We start from the raw sequence: 27,020 nt of genomic DNA, 5'->3' as shown, positions 1-27,020 counted from the left end.
ATCTACATTCAGACAGGACTTAAGGTCTACTGCCAGCACTGCTATCAATAAATCTGCTACATCCACAGTCTGTAAATACATTCAATCTACCTGGGATTTCCCCATACTAAAGTCAAATGGTTTAGCATATTCACAAAGTATTTTCAGTTAATGGTGTTCTGTCAACAAATATCAAGACTCTCTATGGCTAGTCTCCCTAGTTAATGACCAAACATTGCTTTTGCCTTAACTGTACTTAAGGAATCTCCCTAAGAAAATGACGTTCAAATATTCTTTTTAAAAGTTTAAAGGGGGTGGGGAGGAAGAGAAGGATTAAGCATTTTAGTTTGCCTTTTGCCCTATCACTTCTCTACTTTGGTCTCAATCTGTGATACAATCTGTTTTGCAAGTGACTGTTCTGGGCTGTTTACCTCTTGTGTTGCTGCTCCCGCTTGGGATGTCAGCTGTGCTTTAGGGTACAGACTGAAGCTGCCTTGTCTTCTTTCCTCTCTCCAGAATTAAAGGAAACTGTGCCAGGGTTATGATTATGTCATTACAGGATAATGACTGGGGTGGTAACAATGAGGTAGTAAAAAGAGGAGGCGGTAGTTGCTATAACTCATATCACAGAAGGAGTGCGGGCTATTTTTAACATATCCATTGCATCTCACATTTACTCTAACCAGTGTATTGCTACGTACTTATGGCATGCTTGATCACTGGCTAATTATGGGGGGGAGGGGGACAGAAGATCCACTGCTAGCATATTATTTGGTGGAGAAGAATTCAGACAAAAGCTCATAACTCATCTAACAGCATATGGACGCGTATATCCAAGTATCCACAGGTAAGGCAGAAAATGAAAGATCTTTTGGTGCAACAGAATCCTAAATTCTAATTTTACAGCCAAACTGTACTGTGTTCAGACTGTTACTGTTACCCTGTTCATATGTAGGACTATGGAGTCAGGGATAAGCAGTGACATGGCCAAGTTCGCAGATGTGATGAGATTATTCAGGAGGGTGAAAACTCAAGCAGACTTCGAAGAGCTTCAAAAGAATCTTTCCAAAAAGAGTGGACAATAAAATGGCAAACAAGGGTTTGACCCAAATATAAAGCAATACACACTGAAGCAAAAAATAAAAAAATCTTAACTGCTACAAAACTAACGTGGCCTGAACAGATAGTGAGTACCTAGGAAGATCTTGGGATTATGGTCAATAGCTCGATATAAACAGTTTGCAGTGGCAGCAAAGAAAAACCCATGTTGCAGAAAAGGGCAACCAAAATCATAAAGAGGATAGACCATCCCCCGAACAAAAGGAAGGTGCTTCTAGCTTTTTAGTTTAGAAAAAGATGAATGTGGGGGGAAGGACATATATAAAATTATTCACTGTGTAGGGAAACTCAAGACACATTTTTCTCCCTCTCGTATAATACTAGAACTCAGGGTCATGCAATGAACACGACCAGCAATATATTTAGGACAGACAAAAGTACTTCACACAATTTATTCAATTCACTACCACTGTTGATAAGCAACACAGATGGCTTTAAACAATTAGACAATTTCATGGAGGACAGCTATTCTCCACTCCTTTTATCTATGCTTCAGAGACAGTATTCCTCTGAATACCCATTGCTGGGATGCAAACAGGAAAGGGCTATTCTGTTCATAACTTGTTTGTAGGCTTCTTAGAAGCATCTGACAGGCTGCTGATAAGAAATAGATGGGCCCTTGGCCTGATCCAGAAGGGTGATTCTTACATTCTTATCGCTATACCCATGAAGGGATATTGTAAGTCAATGAAAGCAAAGACACTGGGAAGACTTCGCAACAAAATGACATCAGGTTAGATTTCAGATAAAAAGATTTAAGTTGCAAACTAGCCTGTTTATCTATCTCAGACATACTTAAACCTGTAAAACAGAAATACGTTAAGTCCCATGAAAAGAAACTTTCAGAAGATTATCTACTTTTAAAATACAAAATAAATGTTTAGAATTGTTTAAGTACCTGAGAAATTTGAAAACAGCCTTGTATAAGTGGAAAACCTATGTTTAAGCAACCATTGTTGGGTTTCCTGGATTGTGGCTGATGGATGAAGTTGCTGTGGGAGAAAAAACACACACCACTAACTCTAGATTTTGTACAAAATGGTGTTAAAACATGAGTTTGCAATATGCTACAAATGAATATAGCATGAAGATTTCTTGACAGCATGTGAAACAGGCACTCACCTCTCCAGACGCTTGGGGAATTCCATCTCCTTGGTGATTTGGAGATGAGGAATTACTAGACAGAGGATATGGAAAGGAAGATCACGAATTGATTTTACCTTGATGGTTTTTGAAGCTTTACAAAATGAAAAGTGTGATCCAGTGGGGCATATCTCAACTACTTTCCTAGTAGCAGTTCCCCCATAATAAATGTCACTTGAATTTTATGAAGCTTAGAAAGCGGTTTTGTACTTTGGTCATAAAGTTGCCACTAGGGAAAAGACCTCCGCTGCATAAGTGCTATTTTGAAATTTCCCTGTCAGCACTCTCCTTGCGCTTTAGGGGAGATGGAAGAGCACTGTGCAGACCAACTCTGAAATACTCCTGAGCAGAAAACACAAACCTTTACATAAAGCATGGAGATTATCTGTTTCCCAGACTGAAGACAGCTGCATATTGTCATAAGGCAAAGCTGGAGTAGCTGTGCTGATGTTGCTTTGATCTGAGTGTTCATAATCTAGTGTGAAACCCCACAGGCTCTCTAGGGCTCTCCAAGTCTCCCCAAAACACTAGTAAGGCCGGACAGCCCCTCCCATGCCCTGGCAGGTTAACTTGTCTACCCCTATTTTTGTCAAGCAGTGCAAGAAATCATACTTTAATGCCAAGAAGTATAATTAAACACACAAGGAAACCATCACATAGAAGTTCCACAGCAAACTTCTCCCACTAGTAGCAGAATTTTTACAACAGCGTTTCACATTATTTTAAACTTTAATCTTGGTATAAGATGACATGCTAACCCAGAAGAGAAACATACCTGTCTGGGACACTGTAAGTACTATGTGGAGTAGAGGTAAAAGCCGGAGTTGGAGTAGGGCTACTGTTCACAAATGCAGTAGGTGTATCAGGCCATGGAGAACACTACAGTAATTACAAACATTGAACAGTAGTTTTACCATTAAAGCTGAGCATCACATTGCAGGAATGTAACTTATTTTAAAAAACACTGAAGTTTCAGCCTTCACTTATTTTAAAACATATCATATCATATATTCGCTAAGCATGCATGCATGCTACTCAAGAGTCACTTAATTGAAAGTTTCTGCATTTTTTGTGATCAATGAAGGCAGTGATTTGTTGCCTTGTGATATCAACTCAGTAATATCTGGATCTCATTTGTCCAGAAAACAGTCAAACTTCTGTTTCTAAAATGCCCCATAAAATGACTGTCTTTACTCAGTAACTACAGAAAAATTAGTACTGAGAAAGTACAGTACATTTTATAAGAATTCTACAACCAATAATCTAAAAACATTTGCTCAGTTAACTGGGGTTCTTTCAATTCTAGCATAGAGCAACCTGGTTTCCAATTCACTATTTGAACTAAAATTTGAACTTTTTCAGATATGTAGCTTTTACAGAAAAAACTTGACTTAAAGGTAATGGAAGATTTATTGCTTACAATAAATCACTGACTATTTTAAAGGCAAGCAGACCTTGTAGGAAAACACTGAGAAACTAAGAGTATATACATGAGCTACACATGTAAATTGGCTTTATTGACACAGCTTCCTTTCAAGAGAACCTGGAAATGGAAATTTGTAAGGAAGCATGGCTGGCTGGATGCTGAGAGTTGTAGGATTTTTTTCCTGTCTAATATGCATAGGATTGCACCCTAAGTTAATCGTAACTTATCCTATTGATTTCACTGAGTCTAATCTAAGCATGACTAAGTCTGAATCAAATTCTATAATTGCATGGGTTCCTTAAGGGAAGCCATTAAACAATTTTAAGTTTGCAATGTAGATATTGCCCAAAAAAACTGGTGGGACCTCGTCATACCTTAAATGAATATGGTATGAGTAAACAACAACAACAACAACAGCAGCACTCACTCATACACATCAAGAAACTTTTGAGGTCTTACAAGTAAAAATGTGAGACTTTATAGTTTCTGACCTCATCTCACAACCAGCTGTAGCAAGCTGAATCCCAATTCTACTTCACAACTGGTAAGGGATGGAGGGGAAGCAGCAGCACCCCAAAGGGAGAAACTATTTCCATACAGTTTGCTACTACAATACAGTTTCTTTCTATAGAACCTTTTAATTCCGCAGGCATCGCAACCAAAGGCACTGCTTGCTGGAGTTCTTGCTGGTTTCTTTTTTACAGTTAAAGCTTCTCTACTCATTTTCCAGGTGTTTCATCATTAAACCGCCGTATCTTTTCAAGCTGTACATTTAAAGTAGCTAATGAGATATTTTCAAGATATAATGCACTAGTAGCTTTTAAGCCTATTGAAGAGTTACACTTGCAGAACACATTTGACTATGCAACGCTTTGTAAGTTGTCTGCTACTTTCCATGTGGTCCTCTATCAAAGGTGTAGCACTGATTTCCTTACCAATGCTCTCTATATTTTGCATTACTTTCCCCTCAGATATTTGTTTCCAACCAAAGGAATAAACTGTTCGTATACATGGTCACTTGCTCCCAACAGTGTAACCTTGCACTGCCTCTTCAGAAGAACTCCCCTTCCTATGCTACTGCCAGTTATCTTGACAAGGCAGATTTCTAATTCCTGCTATTTCATGATAAATACATATTTGGCTACAACAACCCTCACCTAGAAAAGCATCAATAGGAAAAGCTATGAGAAAAGGAGGACATGTTAAGATCATGTGAAATTTTGACCAGCGTTATGGGATGGCAAGACTTAAAGAATAAACCTAAGAAAAGGGGAATATTGCTCTTTCATCACTGGCTCTCTCAGAGATTCAGTGTATGAGCAATTTCATTATCCCATTACTTAATGTTAAGTTACTTAATGGCTGCATCCATGCTATGCTGGAGCTTGACTGCTGGGTTATTGGCACACACTGGGAAGACTAAGATAGGGTCAACAAAGACCAGAATGTGAATGTGACCATTATTTCTTTACACTAAGACCTGGCCACATTCCCCAATGCAGATAGGGATGCAAGAGAATCTGCCTGCCAAAAGTACTGTTTTTCGAGCTCCTCATCAATCAGGCTGCTGCACTGCAAGAAAGGAAGAGCAAAGGAGATAAACAGAAGCCACTGTATAGTTCTTCCTGAAGCCACAACTGCCCCAGGAGCATCTGGATAAGATCCTTCCAATTTCTGCAGAGGAAAGAACTGCTAGGTATTGGTCAGGCTCCTGACCTACAGCCAGAACTAATTCTACTCAATCTTGCCAAGATCTAGAACAAGGATATAATCCGCTTGTGGCAGAGAAACCATCTAGGGAAAATGAAATATAGTGGTTAAAGCAGGACCAGGGAGCCCCAGGTTCAAACCCCCAGCCGTGAAGCTCATTGGGCCAGTCACTATTTCTCACAATCTACCCCACAGGATTGTTATGAAGATACTATGGAAGGGGAGAGCCACGTTACAATGCCTTGTACTACTTTGAGGAATCGTAGGATAGTAATGTAGTGATTTTAAAAAGAAGATTGAGTTTGTTTTTTACAAGGCAACATATAGCAGGAACTGCCAACTGGCATCCTGTAAGACAGCAATAGCTTCTCAGCATAAGCCAACTTCAGAGATAGCCAGTGCTGGCATGCTAATGCTACATACAATTGGACCTGTACACAGAGGTTGGAAGCTTAAACATCACTCTTCATATGGACTGTCAGCATGATGAAGGACTTTTCAGCAGCCCAGACACCTGAGTATTCTTGAACTGAACTTTAGGGGCACCTGCTTCCATGCTAATGATCTCAGAAGGGCTACTTTATTAAATGTACACGAACCATTAAGTAAGGGACTAATGAAGGTATTTGTACTACTGTTCCAACTGTCAGCTTGTATTTTAACAAGTGCAACATATATGTATTTGCCTCTTAAGCAAATACATGATCAGACAAAGTGCATTGAAGTATTTAGCTTTTCCTGGCCCTGTGTTTTGTCATACTATTTGCAATAATGACACTTTGGTTTTCTGATTACTGCCTTTCCATTTCTTATCTTTGTATTCTTTTCTAAGAGAGTACATTTTGAAGTTGTAGTCTCTTAGAAAAGAATACAAAGATAAGAAATGGAAAGGCAGTAATCAGAAAACCAACGTGTCATTACTGCAAATAGTATGACAAAACACAGGGCCAGGAAAAGCTAGTTTGTGGAAACATGCAAGTGGAAATAAAGAAAAATACATCTCACTCAACTCAATATTGCTACTTCTCATTCCATTACATATGAGAAAACAGCTTTCAAGAACACAGCTATTCAACACAGCCATTTCTTATGTAAATTGAAGTCTTTATTTTAATAGTAGTCACAGGCCTGCTAACATTTTACTTATGTGTTAGATTTAGGAAGCATTTCTCACTAAGATACAAACATGTAGTAATTTGTGGGTAAGCAAAAGTGAATGAAATTAAGCCAAGGCAGACAAAATCTTTGTTTTTTTATCTTCGATGATAGAAATTGGTCCTATATCTAACACTGCACAAGATAACTTGCACAATGAAAAGTAAGCAGAAGTCCCTTACACTGCCTCGCTTTGCCAGAGAATCACCGTAGTCTGCTGGCAAAGTCCGCTTGCTGGACTTTTTCTGCTCATGTTCAACTGCATCTTCAATTATAGGCTCAAGCCTCATCTGGACAAACACCAAAGATGTGGATCAATTTCTTTTCATTATACAGTGAGGAAAAAATTTAAAGCCTTTTAAAAACTTCTGCAATCTTTAGAAAGCTATAGAAAACTCACTGGTGTTTAAATAAAAAGAAATGCAAAAGCCCAGTGAGGCTCTGCCCATAAATTCAATAACCTCTAAAATAAACTGTCGGCCCAATCTGGATAAGGAGAAAACAAATCCTAAAACAGTTTTTCCACCACTGAAGGGTTTTTAGATATGTAGATGAGATTTCCTTGAGTAATACTAAATAAGGTATCTATTTCTACTGGTTAGTACAGGTTTTTATTTCTTTATGAAATACATATGTCAAATAAAAAGCTTACTTTTGGATATATTTATGCCCCTCCCACTGAGACCCTAACTCATTAGTTATATTAAAATATGTCATGTGTACTTTATACCGTTTCTCTACAAATGAAAAAAATTCCATATTATTACCTCTGTGAGGATTGTAGTGTCATATGATGGCTGATACTTTTCTTTTTCATGAGCAGTTCGTTTCTCCATCTTTTCTCTGTCTGTTTTCTGTTTTCTGTCTGCCCCTTTTGGCTAAAAATAAAATTATACACAGAAAGCATGTTGAAAAAGTTACTACAAAAGTTAACTACAATCCAGCAAGCTTCTCTTCTATACCTCCCCCTGCCACTTTTTATTTAATTTACCTTAAAAACTTTGATTTGGCAGCTGGCTGAATGCAGATGATCAGTGTATTCTCCATTTTCTGCCTGTTTAAAAGTATCAACCTGAATTCTAAAAGGAACTCCTTTTTCACCTCCATGTTTACGAGGTGTAAATTCAGTGCTGATACAGTGTACCTGAAAAAAACAAGCCACAATTTTTTAATTTGTCACTGTCACAATTTTATTGGAAACATCTACATCCCTACACTTCTTTCATAGAGATTTTAGATACAGAGACTACCATTGAATATAAATTGTTGCTACTTACATATAAAGCACTACTTAATTTTACACCACTACAATTCACTGCCACAAAATGCGGCCAGCCACTGGGCCAGTGCACATGTAATGATAGTCCATATGTTAAAGAACCTATGGACTGTCAGGGACAAGTGGGAGAGAGCGGGTGCACCATCAGCTGCGCACCACCCACTTCCACTTTTAATCAACAACCTACGATTGGCTGATTCGTAGGTTGTTGAGTGTGATGTCCAAACCCTGAGAGCTGGGTTGTTTAGGGGTTAAACAACCTAGCAGTTAACCCAAAAATAAACCAGGGGTTAACCATTCGGTTGTTTAGCCCCTAAACAACCCAAAACTCCAGGTTTGCAACCTATATCATAGCGCATTATAGACTGCTGATTAAATGTGGAAGTGACAGACGTGTGGGAGGCATTGTGCCCACTCTCTCCCGCTCGTGCACAACAACCCATGGGTTGTTTCATCATAGAATCATAGAATAGTAGGGTTGGAAGGGGCCTACAAGACCATCGAGTCCAACCCCCTGCTCAATGCAGGAATCCAAGTCACAGCATCCCCCACAGATGGCTGTCCAGCCTCATCTTGAATGCCTCCAGTGTGGGAGAGCCCACTAGTTTAAACCATGGGTTGTCGTTACATGTGAACCAGGTCATTAACTTAATTTTTTTAAAAAAAACAACAACACATATTCATAGTGGTTAAGTCTAACAACAGCTACCACCCAAATTGGGGAAGCGGGATGGGATGGACAATTCTTGCCTTTTGCCTTGCTTTAGGCCTTCTTCTAATCCAGCAGGGCTATTATATTCACTTGTGATATAGTTCTATTTTTGAAATATTGGAAATAATGTGAATAGCTTAGATTTAATAGAATGATGGGTTAGCCACATTACAACTACGAAGAACATAGGATAGAGTTTCAATTCTTTCTAAAACTAAATAAAACCCAAGATAAAGAATTTGTTGCAATTTCCCAAGATAACTAATTCTCAAACCTGAATAAAGGCAGATGTGCGTTTTCCAGGATCCCACAGAAATTCAACTGCATTGAGCTGGCTTGGATTTGTCTTTATATCAATTACTCCAACAGACATAGGAATATCTAAGTAAAATAAACACAAGTTTTGGAAAACCAGGCAATAAAAAGCTCCAATTCACACATTTCGAGCTTTATAAAACCAATATTTATTTAGCATATCTTGATGGCAGCAATAATGAACATGCAGGAATTTTATTTAAGCTTCCAAGTCTTTGTTTTTTCTTAAGACAAATTTTGTGTGCAGATCTCAGTCTATTCCTTATTATGAATTTGTTATACAAATTTAGAGAATTTTCAGTGGCCTTCATGGAAATCTATGTGATAATACATTATTTAAAGCAGATGTTTAATGACAGAGTACACCATAATAGTAACAATGCTCTCATTAACTTAATTCATACACCTACCTAAATCAAGTAATCTATCTCCAGGGCGATTCCACTTCCAACCTTCTAGCTGCTGATGCTCAGTGTACTGCAGTCTTCTGTCATGGAACACAACTCTTATGATACTCTAATAGAAACAATAAAGTAAAAAAATAAACTAAAAATAGAGGAAAACCGCACACAGAAATTTTGCAGAAATGATCACCATGTTAGTAGTATGGCTATGGTATACAACTAGAAGTGAGACACATTTGCCAACTCTGTGCCCACCCAAATTCTCTTACTGTCATGTGATTCAACAAATGTGAGGCACACTTGCCTAAGTTAGAGATGCAGGAGTATACAAAGTTTTGAGCTCCAATCAGATAACCTCAAGAGTGACACTGTTCTTAGTTTTAGGTTATGCACATCACCAGGGAAAGTAACATATTTTTGGGAGGTTGAGGCTCAACTTAGAAGAGCCTAGAAAACATCAATTTATACATGGGAAGAATTCTGGGATTCTTCTGAGCTTCAAGAACATCCCATTACACCAGAGAAAAGAAGGTATGCTTGGCTACAAAGAAATGGGGCTGGATAGAATAAAGCTGGGTGTAAAGAGATAAAACTAGTGGGGGCACACATGTAAGGAAATGGTCACTGACTGTGTGGGAGTAGCAGTCTTTACAGGTTTAAAAAAAACAGAACTTCGTAAAAAATATCTTAATTAAAAGCTGTAATCTGGATTCAGCTTGTTAGAGTGAAAATCTAAATGGTGGAATTACACCACTAAAGTAGCACTAGGTTGTGGTCTAATAAAAATGCCTCCTTTCAGTTACAGGCTTAATAAATCAGTCATCAAGATCCTCAGCACTTGTCCTTTAAACAGGATTACCATCAAGGTTCCTTGTCTCAATGGTCACTACACAGCAAGATGCCCACATTGTTCTTCTAGAAAATCACTACATCATTCTTTGCTTCCCAATATTATTGATTTTCATTTAAAGATTTGCTACAGGCTCCCCTTTTAAATTTTCTTTCTGATGCCAAGAAGAGAGGTAAACAACTAGACTGGAAACATACTTTTATAGTTCAACTAAAATGGGCTCATGTACCCTATGACATTCACGCTAAATTATTTTGTCGACTACAGCCCTAACATGGATTTAGACGTCTCAGGTAACATCAGCAGATTGGAGGACTGGGAGTCATGAGAGCCAGGACTTTCCTCACCAACTTGCCAGGCGGCACAGGGTATGTTTTTCCTAAAGTGATGAACATTCACAGCTGCTATGACTAGATGAAGCTGTAAGTGCTCAGAAATTCATAATTCAATCCCTGTATAAATCTCCCCGTCTCCAATAGAAATTTTAGTCTAGTACAACCAGTAGAGGGTGAACACTATTCAGGCACCGAGTAGTGATGGACAAACCTTCCACCAAATGCACTTGTATCAGTTAGGCTCAAAAATAATTTTTCCCAAAACAGGAAGCAGCTCACATTTTCTAAGCCAATCTTAATTGGTAAGCATTATAAGCCCACAAATCTCGTATCTGATTTCAGCTATAGCAAGCTTTGCCAGCATCTTTAGTACCAAGCTACTGCGGTGGCTTAGTGGTTAAGACGCTGAACTGCAGACTGGAAGGTCAGCAGGTCAGCAGTTCGAGATCCGAGTGCTGCGTGAGGGAGTGAGCTCCTGTCTTCAGTCCCAGCTCCTGCCAACCTAGCAGTTCGAAAGCAAGAAATTGCAAGTAGATAAATAGGTACTGCCTCGGTGGGAAAGGTAACAGCGTTCCGTGCACCTCGGTGTTCAGTCGTGCCGGCCACATGACCACGGAAGGGTCTTCGGACAGCGCTGGCTCTTCGGCTTAGAAACGGGGATGAGCACCGCACCCTAGAGTCGGACACAACTGGTTGGGGACACCTTTACCTTTTTTAACTTGTAGGCAAGTATAAAAGGAGTTTTACCAGTTCATCTACTTGCATACAATGTATTTGAACAGTGAGCATTGCAAGTTACTTACAGATTTTTTCCCCCTTCCCATAACTGAGTGATGGAGGGAGCAATCCTATGGCCACTAGTCAGCGGCTAGACAGCCATAGGATACGTCTATGGTTCCCTGAGAACAGACCTTCCCTCCCTCCCACGCTGCCTCGCAGGCAGCTTGGAACGGTCCAGCGTTCTGCGCTCAGAAGAGGAGCAGCGAAAACAGGGCGTTTTGGGGCAGGGAAGGCAGAAATGCCTGTTCAACATATCCAAGCTGTCGTCCGGCAGCCACTTCCCCTGCTCCGGCTTCCCGTAGCTAGACAGCCAAAATCAGCTGTCTAGCCACAAATGCAGGGTGGCTGAAGCACAGAGAGGACTATCCTCTCCGTGCTTCTCCTGCCCTGCATTGGATAGGAAGTTGCCTCTGAGTTCGGTGGTGGCCACCTACCCCAGGAGAATTGCGCTCTAAATAAAAGGTAATTATGTCATGATTACTTTTGCTTGAAGATTTCACATTCAACTGTTCACACATTTGACTATATGTGTGAGCTACATACAGCTTAAATTACTATACAATTGTTTAGAGCATAAGCTATGCTAAAGTACCAAGCTCAGACTTCTGCTATGAATGCACTGGATAGTCTTAGCTCTAGTCCTTCCTCCTAGACACAGATATCTGTACACACACACCTACACTGTAAATAAAAGTAAGGTAAAGGTGTCCCCAACTAGTCGTGTCTGACTCTAGGGTGTGGTGCTCATCTCCATTTCTAAGCCGAAGAGCCAGCGCTGTCCAAAGACGCTTCCGTGGTCATGTGGCCAGCATGACTGAACACCAAGGTGCACGGAACGCTGCTACTTTTCCCGCCAAAGCAGTACCTATTTATCTACTTGCAATTTCTTGCTTTCGAACTGCTAGGTTGGCAGGAGCTGGGACTGAAGATGGGAGCTCACTCCGTCACGCGGCACTCGGGTCTCGAACTGCTGTCCTGCCGACCTTCCGGTCTGCAGTTCAGTATCTTAACCACTAAGAAAATACTGGGATAATATTACCACCCTAATTATTGAGTTATTGAGATAATGCATGTAAAAAATTTGGAGTACATTGGGTAAATGCGGTAAGTACTAAACACAGTTAAACTGATACATATTGTCAAGCAAACTTCAAATTCCACAGAAGCTCCACTCAGAAGAGAGTTGCTTTCAACATTACTTTTCACTACTTAGGTCTTAAAGTTTCCAGGAGGAAATACTCCAAGTGGAACAGCCCCCCCCCCCCCGTGCCTTCGTAATGTCTGAGGGATCTAGTCATGTACAGGATTTTGGCAAGTTCAGACCTGTACAGAACTTCCTGTCATTACAAAGGCGTGTCAGATGCTTTCTCCACTCTCTCCTAGCTACATTTTAAGACCTAGAGCAGGGAAATGTTAATGATGGAGGCAGCCCCAATGGATACTAAAAGAGAATCAGAAAGGGACAGGAGTCAAGACTGAGCCACCAACATACCTTCACCAGTTTCCCACTGATCTCTGGCGTATCTCCCATTTTTCGATTATCTAACAGCCGGATTTCGTAGGACTGACCTTTCAAAGGGGGAAAAAAGATAACGTTATGCATATAGGGACCCCACCTGCTCCCCCTTTGCCAAATGTCAATCAAGTGTATTATTTAGAAGTATATAATAAAGTGTGATGCATGACAATAAAACAAATTTTAAACTTTTTTTTAAGGGAAAAGCAGAACAGGAAAGGAAAAACACTATGTGAAAGCCAGCAATAGCTCCTCCAGCACAAGGGAAAAAGAAAATTCCACCTTTTGTAAAGGTAAGCAAGGTGAAGAGACTGAGATTGAGAAGCAGCAACCCTATAAGAAGGGCTCTGTCACGATAAACTGACTTTTCATCTCATCCTGACACAGCAACATAAACAGAAGATATAAGCACACCGAAAAGAGCGATCTATCATGATCCCCATGAACAAAGTTGGGAAAATTCCATTTTCTTAATGTTCCTAAATATTTGGGATCATAGCTAACCACATTTGAGTGCTCAAAAAAATACAACATCTAAGATAAAGTAGTAACCTTTCCTTGTTCATTTTTTATGTTTACAGCAAAGGGTTTTCAGTTGGGAAAACTCATGAATAATAATGTTAGGGGTCTAAAATGTCAAGAGATTAACACTGGAATCATTACAGACTGCATACACTCTGTATAACTTGTACTATACATTTAATTAAACTATTGTTTTCTGGATTAAATTGGAGTTATTGTCAAATACTTTTTTTACTGTTGTTCAGCCATGGTCCCTGTGCCCCAATTTTATATTGAAGTAAAAGATTACTAAACACAGTCCAATACTTAAGTATTCCCTGTAACATCCAAAAATCTTAAGTTACATGAATGGCCTTTCGACCTCTAAACTACATTTTTCTAGTGATACTATTAACCTTGACTACAACTGTTACTTATCTATGAGGAGCTGGAACTTTCCTTGGAGAGAAACAAAGAGCACTAACGTGACACCATTCTGTCTGATGTCAGAATTAGCCAACTGTTGGTCATCTCCCAAATATTTTCAGCACCTAGACAAAAGCCCAGGTTTCCTGTGAATTGAAATGTTTGTATTCCATATTCATAACTATGAAGCCTGCCATACATTCAAAACATTTCCTTCTTCTCTCTATACATACTAGGGCAGAACATAAGCACAGGTATTTATTATGGCACTTCTCAGAGCAAGTATTTTTGAAAAACTATTTTATTATATAATAATTATTATTAGTTGGTTGTTGTTATTATTGACATTCCAAATTTATTAAAACGTAACCACAACATGTAATAGAAGACTGTTCACAGGAACATTGCTAACCTTGATTTAAGTAAGTAAGGGTTTCATCATGTAATTTGATTGCTGGAGATGTTGCAGCACACATAACGTACTGAAATGGTGGATGTTTTGTGTCATTGTCAGGTGGAAGGCTAGAATCTTCTTGCTTGAAAATGGGCAGTGCCAGAACATCACTGAAATAAGTAAAGGCCACAACATTAGATCTCAGAAGCCATAATTCTGTTCATGCTAACAACAAGGAAGCTACCTATGGGCAAGACACAGTGCCATACCAGCAGGTAGCAGGAGCCGTGTTACCAGGAAAAAAATAGTGAAGTGGCTTCCTTCTTTCTCCTTCTAAATGTATATGGAAAGCCAAGCAACATTATTCATCTGAAGGCATTTCTATCCCACTTTAAAAACAATTTTTTTTCAAAGGCAACTCACAAAAATAAAACTAAAATAATGATAAGACGTTAAACAATTGAAAGTTATACAATATACTTAGTATCAAACAGATTAAACGGACATCAGCAAAAAATCTAAGTGAAAGCAAGGAGATCAATCGTATAAAGTCTGATGGAATAAAAAGGTTTTTGAAGCCAGTCTAAAAAAAGCAAATGAGAGGGGGCATGCTGAATTTTTCCAGAGAGAAAATGCCACCACCAAGAAGGCCCTGTCCCTAATACCATGAATGATCAGTGTTAAGTTCATTCTACAGCATTCCATAACGGTAACCAAACTCTGCAGTAAAGGGGGGAGGGGGCAAACAGTCATGTGAACTACAATGAAGTAGTCATCAAGATTATGAAACTACTTGGAACAAGAGTTGACATATAAGCTTTTAACTTTTGTTGCTTTACAGTCTTTAGTAATTCAGACTGGTAATAGTCTTGCTTTTCAAGGAACAAAAAAGCTACAGATTCAGATCTTTGCTTAAATTTAAAGTATAAAGTACATAGATTGCTTATAACCACTGCCCTAGTTACATAAAGCTAATACTAAAGAGAAATTGTAGAAAATGTGTTTGCAATTCCATTAAACTAAAGGCCCCAGAGCACCAGGCACATTGTGAGATGCCATCTGCCTTAAAATCTCTAGAAATTTTCTCATCAGCCTTGCAAATCTTCAGTTTGTGGCCAGCCAGCTATTGTTTACTATGCAGTTACTGCTCATTAACACATGGCATCAGTTTTCAAAATAAGCAAAAGGCCTTCAATGGAATGGTCTGGGAAAACAAGTATATAAAGAACACTTCAAGTAGAATGTACAGATTATACACCAACTTCACAGATGTAAAATGTCTGGAAATTTGAAGCCATATGGAAATGTTGGGGAAAATTAAATATATGCAATACTTTATCAAACCTAAACTTATTTCACTGCCTTTACAACTTTAAAAGCATCATTTATAATTTAGTTAGCATATATAATTGTACTACTTGGCATATTCATGAAATTTACAGAACCTGATATATGTTTACTCACAACTAAGGCTCACTTTGTTTAGTGGAACTTACTCCCAGTTCAGCAAGGATAGGACTGGAGGCTCAAAAGTCAATATGCCTCAGTTTTGTACAAGCAAAATTGCACATATACCCAATATTAAAGAGAGAACCTGCTTTATCCTATCCTATTTAACCACATGTATCTTAGTTTTTGCCATCTGAGTAGGAAAAAATAAAAGTTGAAAATATAAACCACAAGTTTTGTAGTAAAGGCAAGCGGCCGTTCACAAGCAACAGAAGCCCTGTATGATCCTCTCATGAACAGCACCATCTAGTTGAAGACATGTATCTTGCATTTATGCATTGCATGTTATCATTCTAATGATTATCTGACAAGAAAATCTTCATACTGCATATGTTGAATCCGTAGAAGCTTCTCTTAAAAAGCATTTTATTTATTCCAAACAAGAAAATATTTCATATGAATTTTCCGTGTTTCTCCAAATTTCCAATTTTCCTATTGAAATTCTTAAAAGAAAAAAGTCAGGGGGTGGATTCTCCTCATATTTTTCATCCCCCTGCACAGACTTTCACATTTCTACACTGGAATTAAATTTAAAACAAACTTTAAAACATTAAAGCAGAAAGAGTAAACAGCAGGAGGTAAAGATGAGCTGGAAGCATAAGTGCAATCCTCATAAAATACATTTTAAATTATTAATAATTCAGTACTGAAGTCTTACTGAAACAGCTTAGCCCATATCAGATAGCTGGAAACACTATGTCCCCAGTAAAGTTTACACAAAGCTGCTTTGATTCACGTGAACAAAAAGTAAATACACCATTGATCTAGTACAGAGAACGCGTCAGCCTATTGGAGTGTAAGCTAACAAGTGTTAACTGATATATTAGCTAGTGATCCACACATCCAAAGGTACTGGCTGCTCTTGACAAAATCCTAACTGGAACAAAGCTGAGTTACCCAAGAAGTCACTTTCCCACTATGCACCATCTGTGGTTATCAGAATGTTCTGGCAGGTTACCCTGAAGTACCAACACAGGGGGACAGATTTAGTCACAAGCTCTTCTGCATGATATCTGAACTACCCAGACGGCAAATCTGACTACAGAGTAACATCTGATATTTTTTTCTTCAGACTTACCACACAGGTTTTTCAATCAACTTGCATGAAAAAGCTATGTTCAATAGCCCTTTTCGTCTACCCACTCACTTACTATTGACAGAGAGTGAAAACATCACAAAACAAGCACCTTATTTTGGTAAGTTCTACCTCACTCAAAACTTCCACTTCAGCTAAAACAGTTTCATAAATGTAGCAGAATTCCTCAAGGAAGTTTGCACATTCCTATCTATCACTCAATCAAAGGAATCTGCATGTATTGTGTGTGGGAGGGGGAAGGAAACACAGTCCACTTCTTCACAATGGTTTCTGATAGCACAACACAGAGCATTTTTATAGAAAAAAATACTAAGGGTGCAATCCCATGGGTTGTGGCCCTTGTAGCCTTTGAACCCAGAGGCTTCCAATCATCCAAAGCCATGCCAGGCTTATTCTGGCAGGGCAGGAGGAGTGGGGAAGGCAATCTTTGCCTCCTTGCTCTCCATCTTTTGTGTTTTTTGCTAGATGGGCTTCTGAGCCTGTCTAGCGAGGGTACTCTGGAGGAGGACTGGTTACCAGTTGTTTTCCGGGCCAAATTCAAGGTGTTGGTTTTGACCATATAGGGTTCCGGCCCAGCCTATCTTAAGGAGCGCCTCCAGCAGCACCAGATAGGCCGCTTAACAAGATCAGCCTCGGATGGCCTTCTCTCTGTCCCATCAGCCAGGACAGCTAGACTGGTGGGGACGAGGGAGAGGGCCTTTTCTGTGGTGTCCCCACTCTGTGGAACTCCCTCCCTAGGGAACTCTGCTATGCCCCCTCTTTAATGAGCTTCCATCGTGCATTAAAAACGTGGTTGCTCAGGCAGGCATTTGGGGTGAGTTAGGGTATTTTAGAAAATGTTTTTACTGTAGAATTTTATTGTTTTGGACTGTTTTGTTGTATGCTGTGCATCGCCCAGGGTGGCTGGCTGACCAGCCAGATGGGCGATTAATAAATTTAATAATAAAATAAAAAGGAGGGAGGAATGCTGCAATGGCCTCATGTTCTCTCATATTCTGGCCTCTCCAGTCTCCTCCCCTCCCTGCCCACCAGAACCCCCCCCTTTCCTCCTCCTCAGAGGTCACTTTTCTGACCTTGGGGGGCAGCCAGCATGGTTCTTTCTGCACCAGCTGTGACGGGAAGGGTGTGTTGGATCTCTGACTCCCTTTTCTGAGCACTGTCTCCAACATTGGAGGGAGATTCCAAGCAATCCTGTGGTCCCTGGGGCACTCTCCCAAGGACCACAGGATTTCTCTCTAAATATCTGTTGAATTTCTATCTTGCAGGCAGCTATTAATTTATTTTATTTATTTCATTTATTTCACTTCTATACCACCCAATAGCCGAAGCTCTCTGGGCGGTTCAGAAAAATTAAAGGCACAGGAGCCCTGTAAAAGACAATGCGATGGAAGATCTTGTAAAGCAGAAGAGATAGACTGAATTTCAACTTTGATCAGCCCCAGCCAGCATGGCCAATGGTCAGAAATACTGGGAGTTGTGGTCCAAAACATCTGGTGGACACTAGGCTGGGGATGGCTGGTCAAGTGGCTGTTTGTACTCTATAAGGATCAGTCCAAATATCTCAGACTTTTTATCGTGACCCAGAGCACATTTCCTTCTGTGCTGAACACCAGCAACAAAAAAAAAGTCTGGGATTAGGGGCAAAAATCTAACAATCAGTGAACCTAAGAGAAAAACATCCCATTCCATTTTTTTTTAAGGGAAGGAACATAGAATTCTGAGGAATTTCAATAGCACGTAGAGCAGGATTCAGGGTTCAATTTGTCATGTGAAGGAGGAAAAGGAACCACCAACAAAATTCCTCAGGAAGGTTTCACATATCCCTAGCTCAATCTGGTTTGTACATAACACTAAACCATGGGATAGTGAAGTTGTTTGGACTACAATGCCCATCAACCACAGCCAGCATTGCCAATGGATAGGAATGGGAACTGTAGTCCAAAACATATGGATGGCACCAGATTGGGGAAGGCTAGTTTAGTGTTATATGAACAAGCCTTGGACTTGTGCGCATTCTCCCTCCACCAGTACAGCTGCAAGAAGATCAGAGGCTTTTGCTTCTGTTTTCAATTAATGTGTTTTCAATGTGTTTTTTCATTATGTCCAAACTCAGAAATATGATTCATTTCCTTAAACCACAGTTAAGACTAACCACAGTTTGTCTCGGTTTGGACATATGTAACCATGGTTGGTTTAAAACAGAAGCAAAAGCTTCTGATCTTCTCCTTGAGGCTGCATCAGAAGAGGAGGGAGCACAGAAGTCTGACATTCACCATGTCCAAATAAGCCCATTCTCTCTTGGTAAGGTATTTTCCAGTCTAATGAACAGTTTTTATTTATTTATTTAAAATATTTTTAGACCACCCTTTTAGGGTCAAACTAAGTTGGCTTCCAGCATATACATTCACAATATATAATCAGTAATGGGCTGGATCCAGATTTAGGTGAATGCAACTGGGCTGGCAGAAGCATACTTCCAAGCCCCCCCCCCCACAATAGCCCCTTCAGCCCCCTGAAAATGTTACACAGAGTTGGGAGACCCTTCTGAATTTGGTAGGCTGTAATGCGGTGAAGATGCTGTGGGAGAAGGGGAGAATCCACCGAAGTCTAGCTGATCCAAGTCTGTGAGCAGAGCTCCACCCACAAAAAGTGCCCCCACCCCATTTGGGGGGCTCCTCCACTTCTCACACTACAGCCTATGGTACCATTCAGCAGGGTCGCCAGACCTACTGTTTATTGTTTTCAGAGTGCTGGAGGTTCTGCCTTGGGAGGGGGGAGGAGCAGGGGGGGAGGAGCAGGGGGGGAGGAGCAGGGGGGGAGGAGCAGGGGGGGAGGAGCAGGGGGGAGTCTAGCAAGCCCAGTTGCACCACACACACCCCTAATCTGGATTCAACCCATTATTAAAACCCTAAAAACACCACCACCACACAAAAAACAAGGGCAGAATCCAATGCTGCCCATCTGCTAGTGGAGGTGACTGTTGATTCTGGACCGTGCACAGGCAGCCCCTACTGCTTGCTAAATGATAATTTAGCACTTTTGAACACAAGCCCCCCCAAACAAGTGGAAATTCTTGTTTCTAGAGCCCTCACGCGAGCTCCGCCAACCTGCCCCCTTCCAGAAATGAGCATTTCCGCTCATTTCAGCTTGCCTCTGGAAGTGCTAAATTGTCATTTAACAAGCAGGAGGGTCACCTGTGGTACAGAAATTGTGGGGTTGGCTACACAAGGGCAGCATTGGATTCTGCCCCAAGAATCAATAATATGAATAAAATATTCAAGCCAATGAAAATAGAAAGAACAGATAAATAATTAAATTAGAGCAGCACCACAAAAACAGCAACCCTATAAAATCCTTATTTAAGAGAAAGCAGTTGTATATAAATGGGTTGTTAGGGCCCACTTACAGGGCAGGAATGATGAGGTCTTCTATGCTTCCACTAGAACAGTTTCTACATGTGTGGGACCACTGCCAAACAGGCCCTCTCTTGTGCCAGCCAGCCTAATGGTTTTCACAAGCAGGCACACAAGTATAGCTTCTGAGGCTGATCTCAATGACCTACCAATTTCCTCTGAGAGAAGTAACTGGCATTTGATAACTGGCTCCTACATTTAGTGGATTAGATGTTTAGTTGCCAGCTCACTGTAACTTTTTAATTGGTTGATTTGTTATTGTGATGTGATTTTTCCTTTGCTGCCTTGAGACTCATGCAAAAGGACAGATATATATTCCTAAAACAATAAACAGCTTCGCTCTGTTGTTTCTTGCATACACAACACATACAGTTTCGGTAATTAATGAGGTAAAGCATCTTTAATTGTTAACTGGAGGTATTCTTTTAAAGCCATAATTTTTGGTTGTGAACATCCTGATCTTAAACATGACAGGCTTTTTCATACAAAGCACCTACACAACTACATAGTGTGTGATGAATTGTTCCAGCAGTTGTCAGCTTTTATCCTAAGCATTCATTGATGCGACGAGTTTTCAGAGTTCAAAGTTATACAGTTCTGAACTTCATTTAGCTTAGCCCCCTTCCATCTCAATACTGCATTCTAAACAACATACATATCCTTTCTAGTCCTTGAAATGGTACAAAAAGATCACCAAAACATTTAAGTTACTTTAATGGACATTAATAAATAAAAAAACACTGTTGCTAGATTCACATAATATAAGATGATTGCTGGAATGATTCTCATGGGGGAACTCACATGCAAGTGTTTCACTAGAAACACTAGACTAAATCTGCTCTCTGATTACCTCATCAGAAACAGTCAAATTCCTAGAAAGCAGTACTTTACAGGCTAGTTTTTAAAATATGTAGCATATAATTAGAATATATGAGCTGAACAACATGTTTCAGGATCCATGAATGTGCCCGCCAGCAGTGAACTTTTTTTATTTTGGTGAGCATCTCACCCCAATCCAAAGTGAGACAAGGCAGGGACTCATCCCTGACCATGCTGAGTCAGCTGGACATCAGCAGAAGGAACCCAGCCCAACTTGAGTTGAGGAAGGGCAACTGGGGCATGGGACTTGTCAATGGCAAACAGCATATACTATAAAGAATTCACAGTAGACCACCACCCATGCCCAGTTAAGAACGCGGGGCAGGGTCAATATTGAAAAACAAAACTAAAGAAAAACAACATTACTACATGACAGTCATTTTAAGTATTCCTTACTTCAGGGGATCAAAGCATTGTGGTTAGAGTTACTCACTCTTTATGTCCACCACATACCCAGAACAAGCTCCCAAATGTAAACACTTACTTTTAAGTCCCTTCATCTATTCACAATAAATGTGTGCTAATCAGAACAGCCTAACATGCATTTAACCCTGAGGAAACACAACCCACTGTAATCATGCTACGCATGTAAAAGACTAAAGACATATTAAAAAATACCTAATCTATACTCAGGAGACCTTAGTTACAGCACAATATTCCTGCCTTTGTTTTAACCAGAGGAAAAACTGAGTACCCCAAACTGATCCTCTCAAAGGGTATACCTGCTGAACAGCATTATGCACTTCTGGGTCTGGGCTTTAATGCAAAACTGCAATGTGGGCAGCACCCTCTGAGAAAGGGTAGTACGATGTGGAGTATGGGCTTCTTCCACCAACAACATACCCCTTTCACTATTTGAACTGTGTTATCTGAGCATGGGGCTGCGATTCCTTCCGTCTTCTACATGAACAGGCAAGGGATCGGTATGGCTCGGGAGTTTAGAGTGCGCCACTAAGGGGCACCTGCGTAGACATGCCCAAAGCTACCCTCCTGGCCACACTAGACACCACTGGCGCCGCAGACGTACCTACTGCCATTTCGCTCGTTGCTGAAAGCAGGGTCAGGCAACCACAACCGGGACAAGCCCGTGGACAGACGAGCAATGCAGGCTAACAAGACGAGGAGTCCCCCTTGCAAGAAACGCGCCAGTTAGGCGACTATCTATGGCAGATGAGAGGCACCACCAGCACCCACCCTGCATGGCCTAGCTCCTCTGCTGAGCGTATGGCCAGAGGAAACCTGGCCCAGACGAGCCCCCCCGCTGCCCGGCTCTCTTTTCCCTCGAGGGGCCGCGGCCGTTGCACCCACCTCATGCTATAGGCGCCGGCGCCCAGCTCTTGCCCGATGCCGGAGAGGCTGGCGTCGAAGTCGTGCGCCAGCCCCGAGTCAATCACTTCGTCCATCTTCAGCACCCACGCCATCTTCCAGCAGCAGTCCCAGAGGGGAGGGAGGGGGAAGGCCGGCAGCAGCGGGCAAGGAAGGGAAGAAGAACTCGCTTCTCCGCCTCCTCCTCCCCCCCCTCCGGCGGTGAGGCCACCGAGCCTGGCCGGGCGGAGAAGGTTCAACGGACTCCCGGGAGGGGCAGGGGGGAGAGGAGGAAGGGGCGCCTCAGCCCCGGGGGAGCCCTTTCCCCTCAGAGAAAGCCGGGCTCGCCGGGAGCAACACCAACACGGCAGGAGCCGCCCTCAGCCACATCTTGCGCTTCCCACGGCGGCCAGCCGCCGCCCCGCCGAGGTCTCGCTGCCTCCTCAGCAGCCGCCCCTCAGGCCCGGCCCCGAGGCGCCGCCGACCAACCGCATCAGCGCCGCCCCCTGCTGCAGCAGCGCGGGGAGCCGCCCGCCGCAACAGCCGCCGCCGCCTCCGCGCCCAGCAAGCCCCAACGGCCCCTCCAGCAGTCGGAGCTGTTCCGGCGTCTCCGCCTCCTTCCTGGCGCGCGGCGACGGCGAGGGCAACAGCGGAGCCTGCACTAACATGGCGGCCACATCCTCCTCCTCCTCCTCCTGCCTTTCCTTTCCATCCCGGCTCGTAGAGGCGGCGCGAGCATTGATTGCTCGGAATCTGCCTTGACAGGCAGCGCGAACCGGCTACTCAGAAGCTTAGAAAAGAGCAGGATTTCTTCCAAGCCAATGGAAAAGCGCTCCCGCCCCTTTCTCCGTTCCCATCCTTTTATGGCTTAGCTTTCCCACTGCGCACTCTCACTCGAGGCCGCGCTGACTACAGGGCCCAGAATGCAATGCGAGAACTTGTCTGCGAAAGGCATGGTGCGCCCGTAGGTGCCAGCGGTGGGTAAAGGACAGCTGATCACCCTTATGTAACGCACTGCACAAACAAATGCGGCTCTTACTCATCCCGTGCGGGCCTCGGAGGCCGAAATTATCCTAAACTTCCCACCTAGCGCCACGTTGGCTCACGCTTCAGATCAGCTAGAATTGATTGAAAAAGTCAAAACTATTGAACAATAGAGGTTTGTCACTCTAGTACAGTACGGTATTTTGAATTCAAAGGCAATGTAAACCAAACGTTAATATTACATGAATTGGCAATTAATTTAAATGGATTTTTATAATTTCCCCCCCAAATTTTACTAGCCTGTTTAGTTAGATTTTAAAAGACTGACTAGGCTCTTATTGAAATATTGGTTGAACTAAACAAATTCCCACCCACCAGCAAAATCAACCAGCCCTAAATATATTGGCAGGCTGGCAGGGAATCCTCTTTCTGATCAAGGTTTTGGAAAGCGAAGGTGAATTATATTACTGAATGTAAACTAGTCTTCGGGCTAAAATAAAATAGCTGCCTATCCTGGGGTCCCCAACATGATGCCCAAGGGCACCTACGTGCTTGCAGTCTGTCAAACTGCCTGCCCCTCCTGTGGCTTCAAAAGTTATATATATTTAAATAAAAGTTAATTGGTAGACCAACAACATAAAATGCCAACCTCCATCTCCACTCCATCTCTGTTTCCAAGAATAAACAGCCTTGGAGACATTCTTAGTAAATAAAAATAGTGGGTGGCTGTAGGCTTGTGCTTTGAGAGGTGCCCGGCCTCCCAGGAAAAAAATAAACGTAAACGGGGGGGTCATGGCTGGGATGGTTTTAGGGGGTAGAAGGGATGGTGGAGAGCATCAGTTGGGGATGGGGGCTAGAGCTATGTTGGGGAGTGAGGGAGGTGTTTTGCCTGTGTTTTGTGCGTGGGGTGGTGGTGGTATTTGCTGGCTTTTTAGAGAGTGTGCGTGCACGCGCATGCGCGCATTTCTTTTGATTGTTGAAGGAGGAATATGTGGTGTGGGTGGGTGTTTTGTCACTGGGTTGTGCTTTGTGGTTACAAATATGTGATTTGGTATTCGGGGTTCAGCTCCCACCTCTGCCTTGTACTCAGTTTCTGGGTGAAGTTGCTAGTCTCTGAGCCCTATCAATTTGCCTTCTGTGAAATGGGTGTTGGAGCATATATTTGCTCCAACAAATATTTTTTATCCATTTTTTAGTGGATTCAAAAGAATGGTTTTGTTTTAGCATTGAGAACGCACCTCTGCTTTGTACTTAGGTTAGTTTTCTTTTTGCCTCACCAGGCAAACACACTAGGAAGAGGGTGTTTTGTGACTGGCCATATCCACTATAGTAGCCATTTTGTGAATGGGAAGCACTCTCATGGCAACCACATCAGGAGATGCCCATGACACACTCTCAAAATTCCAAATGTGCCCACTGACCCAAAAGGATTGGGGACCCCTATACTAAAGACGTAACACTTAATTGTATGGCAAACAGACTAAGCAAGGATGAACTGTCATCTTCTGCTCCCAGAACTGCATCAGAAGGAAAGGCGAGACAGCAATACCTCCTCCACTGCTTCAACTGGGTCCAAGTGCCATTTGACTCTCCCCTCCCCAAACTGCCTTATGCAATGGCCATGGATTGTCCTTCATCTCCCACCCAGTCCCTTTTGCATTGTGTCCATACAACTGTAATATATTTTCAACTGAATCACCTTGAGTGCATTAGCAGAAACGTGGCATATAAATGTAATAAATAGCAAGCAAGCAAATTGAAATTTGAATGCCCTGAGTGTTCACACAAACGATTACCTCATCAATTCTCCACCTAAAGGTGCAATCCTATGCAAGTTTAGACAGAAAAAAAAGTCCTACAACTCCCAGCATGCCTCAGCATGGCTGGCTGGGGCAATTTGGGAGTTGTAGGACTTTATTTCTGTCTAGACATACATAGGATTGCACCCTAATAAAATAAATGAAGCTAACAGAGAAGAGATACATGATATAAGCAAGGAAGGCCCTTGAAATTTCTAGGACAAAAGACTTTTTCTTCTAATATGCTTTCAGTTTCTCTGTAATAAGACTCAAGGCTTAATTTTAAAACAAAAGATGCCAACTATTGTTTCTCCAGGCCTGCCTTCCCCAGCCTGGTGTCCTCCAGATGTTTTGGACTACAATTCCCAGGGTTCATGACCATTGGGCATTTGGAATCAAAAGTAAAGTGTATGAGCTCACACAGAGCACCTTTTCACCCCACTGGACTAACTACAAAGCCACAGTATATAATTTAGCCTTTGCCTAAAAAAATTACACTCAAGACTAAAATGTATTGTTCTCATTGCTAAAGAAAGAGGCATGCTACTGTTCAGAGTAGAAAGAGGTTTATCGCAAGGTTGAAGATACAGGACTAGCTCCTTAGGTCAATCACAGCCTTAGAATTATGTGCGTGTGCCTGCAATAAAAAAGTAAAAAAAGGTAAAGGTGTCCCCAACCAGTCGTGTCCGACTCTAGGGTGCGGTGCTCATCCCCGTTTCTAAGCCGAAGAGCCAGCGCTGTCCGAAGACGCTTCTGTGGTCATGTGGCCAGCATGACTGAACACCGAGGTGCACGGAACGCTGTTACCTTTCCCGCCGAGGCGGTACCTATTTATCTACTTGCAATTTCTTGCTTTCGAACTGCCTGCAATACAACTTGACAAATTTCCTTTTGAAAATTTATACTTCCCAAGAACAAAATCAGAGTCAAAAATTCAGAGAAGCAGGAAGGACAAGTGATTTGCTGCTGCCTCTCTTCCCCTCCCCCCATGGTGAGGTGCACATGATCTGAACACAAGGGCAGCTTGCAAATCTCTTCACAGGAGAAGATGCCACCGTTGTATTTGGTCAATTCAGAGAACATAGATGACTAAAAGGGAGAGGATACAAACCATGCTGCCCAGGCTTCAGGTGACCCAATAAGCCACAGCTGGGCAGTGATTATGCAAATCTTGCCCACCATGCCCTGTGGCTCACAACAAGCCACCATGGCTTCGGCCACAGTGACCTGGTTCACACAATCATCGTCGGTGAAACAAGCCAAATAACCCATGGGCTGTTGTTGGATTATTTAGGGGGTTGTTTCCCCCTCAAGCCATGTTGCCCAGGCTCAGACAACATGACAAGCCACACCCAGGCAGGTGATTAGGCAAATTGCACCTAGCACATGCTGCAGCTTAAAACAAGTCACCATGGCTGATGATGATCATGTGAACCTGCCCAGTGGCTTGCTTTGATAAAGTTAAAGGCACACATGTAAAATTTTAAGAGCTAAAACAGGCTTTATGTGCAATCATAATAGAAAATGAAAACAACAACATTACAGATGGCCTTTCCTTCTAACAATGTTTCCTTCTAGCATTTATTAAATCGTAATAAATCTCTAAAAGGGCCCAGCGATTATTTCAATATATTCCATGTGATTGGATGTTACATCCTTTTGTTGTTATTCATGTAAAATTCAATAAGAATATATGCATTTTTAAAATGGGCCCACTACTATATGCCAGTATAGTAATTTAAATAATACGGCAATTTGCATTTAAGAGACACTAGTTAAAAGAAAGGCAATTAATCAAGTAAAATTCTTTAGGCAATCCACAGCTCTACTATAGATACTCCTTTTAACTCCAGTATGGTTCCACTCTCCCATTTTTAGACTTGTTTCTTTCCTTCAAAGTCTTACCTTAAAAAGCAGCAAGTCAGTGCCCTCTGAGTAACTTCAAGAGATGAAGGAATAAACACACACACACAGACACACACACACGCTTG

General features: G+C 41.7%; 1 protein-coding gene across 3 annotated transcripts in view; it reads right to left on the bottom strand.

Moving 5' to 3' along the window:
- Nucleotides 1-22,943, bottom strand: part of UBP1 (upstream binding protein 1) — a 34,438-nt gene extending 11,495 nt beyond the window's left edge. For 2 of the 3 annotated variants that reach the window (XM_084858021.1, XM_084858024.1), the window contains exons 1-11: nt 22,250-22,943; nt 14,063-14,214; nt 12,700-12,776; nt 9,249-9,354; nt 8,798-8,904; nt 7,524-7,676; nt 7,300-7,410; nt 6,715-6,822; nt 3,017-3,120; nt 2,221-2,275; nt 1,997-2,090 (exon numbers count right to left, since the gene is read on the bottom strand). In XM_084858021.1, coding sequence (XP_084714147.1) covers nt 1,997-2,090; nt 2,221-2,275; nt 3,017-3,120; nt 6,715-6,822; nt 7,300-7,410; nt 7,524-7,676; nt 8,798-8,904; nt 9,249-9,354; nt 12,700-12,776; nt 14,063-14,214; nt 22,250-22,362 — 1,180 coding nt within the window. In that variant the 5' untranslated portion in view covers nt 22,363-22,943. The remainder of the gene's footprint in view (nt 1-1,996; nt 2,091-2,220; nt 2,276-3,016; nt 3,121-6,714; nt 6,823-7,299; nt 7,411-7,523; nt 7,677-8,797; nt 8,905-9,248; nt 9,355-12,699; nt 12,777-14,062; nt 14,215-22,249) is intronic. The other variant, XM_084858022.1, reaches the window with a different exon arrangement.
- Nucleotides 22,944-27,020: the final 4,077 nt, after the last annotated feature.

Source organism: Heloderma suspectum, chromosome 5, assembly GCF_057233095.1.
Source record: "Heloderma suspectum isolate Gila_16-S chromosome 5, 16-S_ref, whole genome shotgun sequence".
NCBI classification, from domain to species: domain Eukaryota; kingdom Metazoa; phylum Chordata; class Lepidosauria; order Squamata; family Helodermatidae; genus Heloderma; species Heloderma suspectum.
The sequence above is the reverse complement of the archived record's forward strand: the minus strand, read 5'-3'. Positions and strand labels throughout refer to the sequence as shown.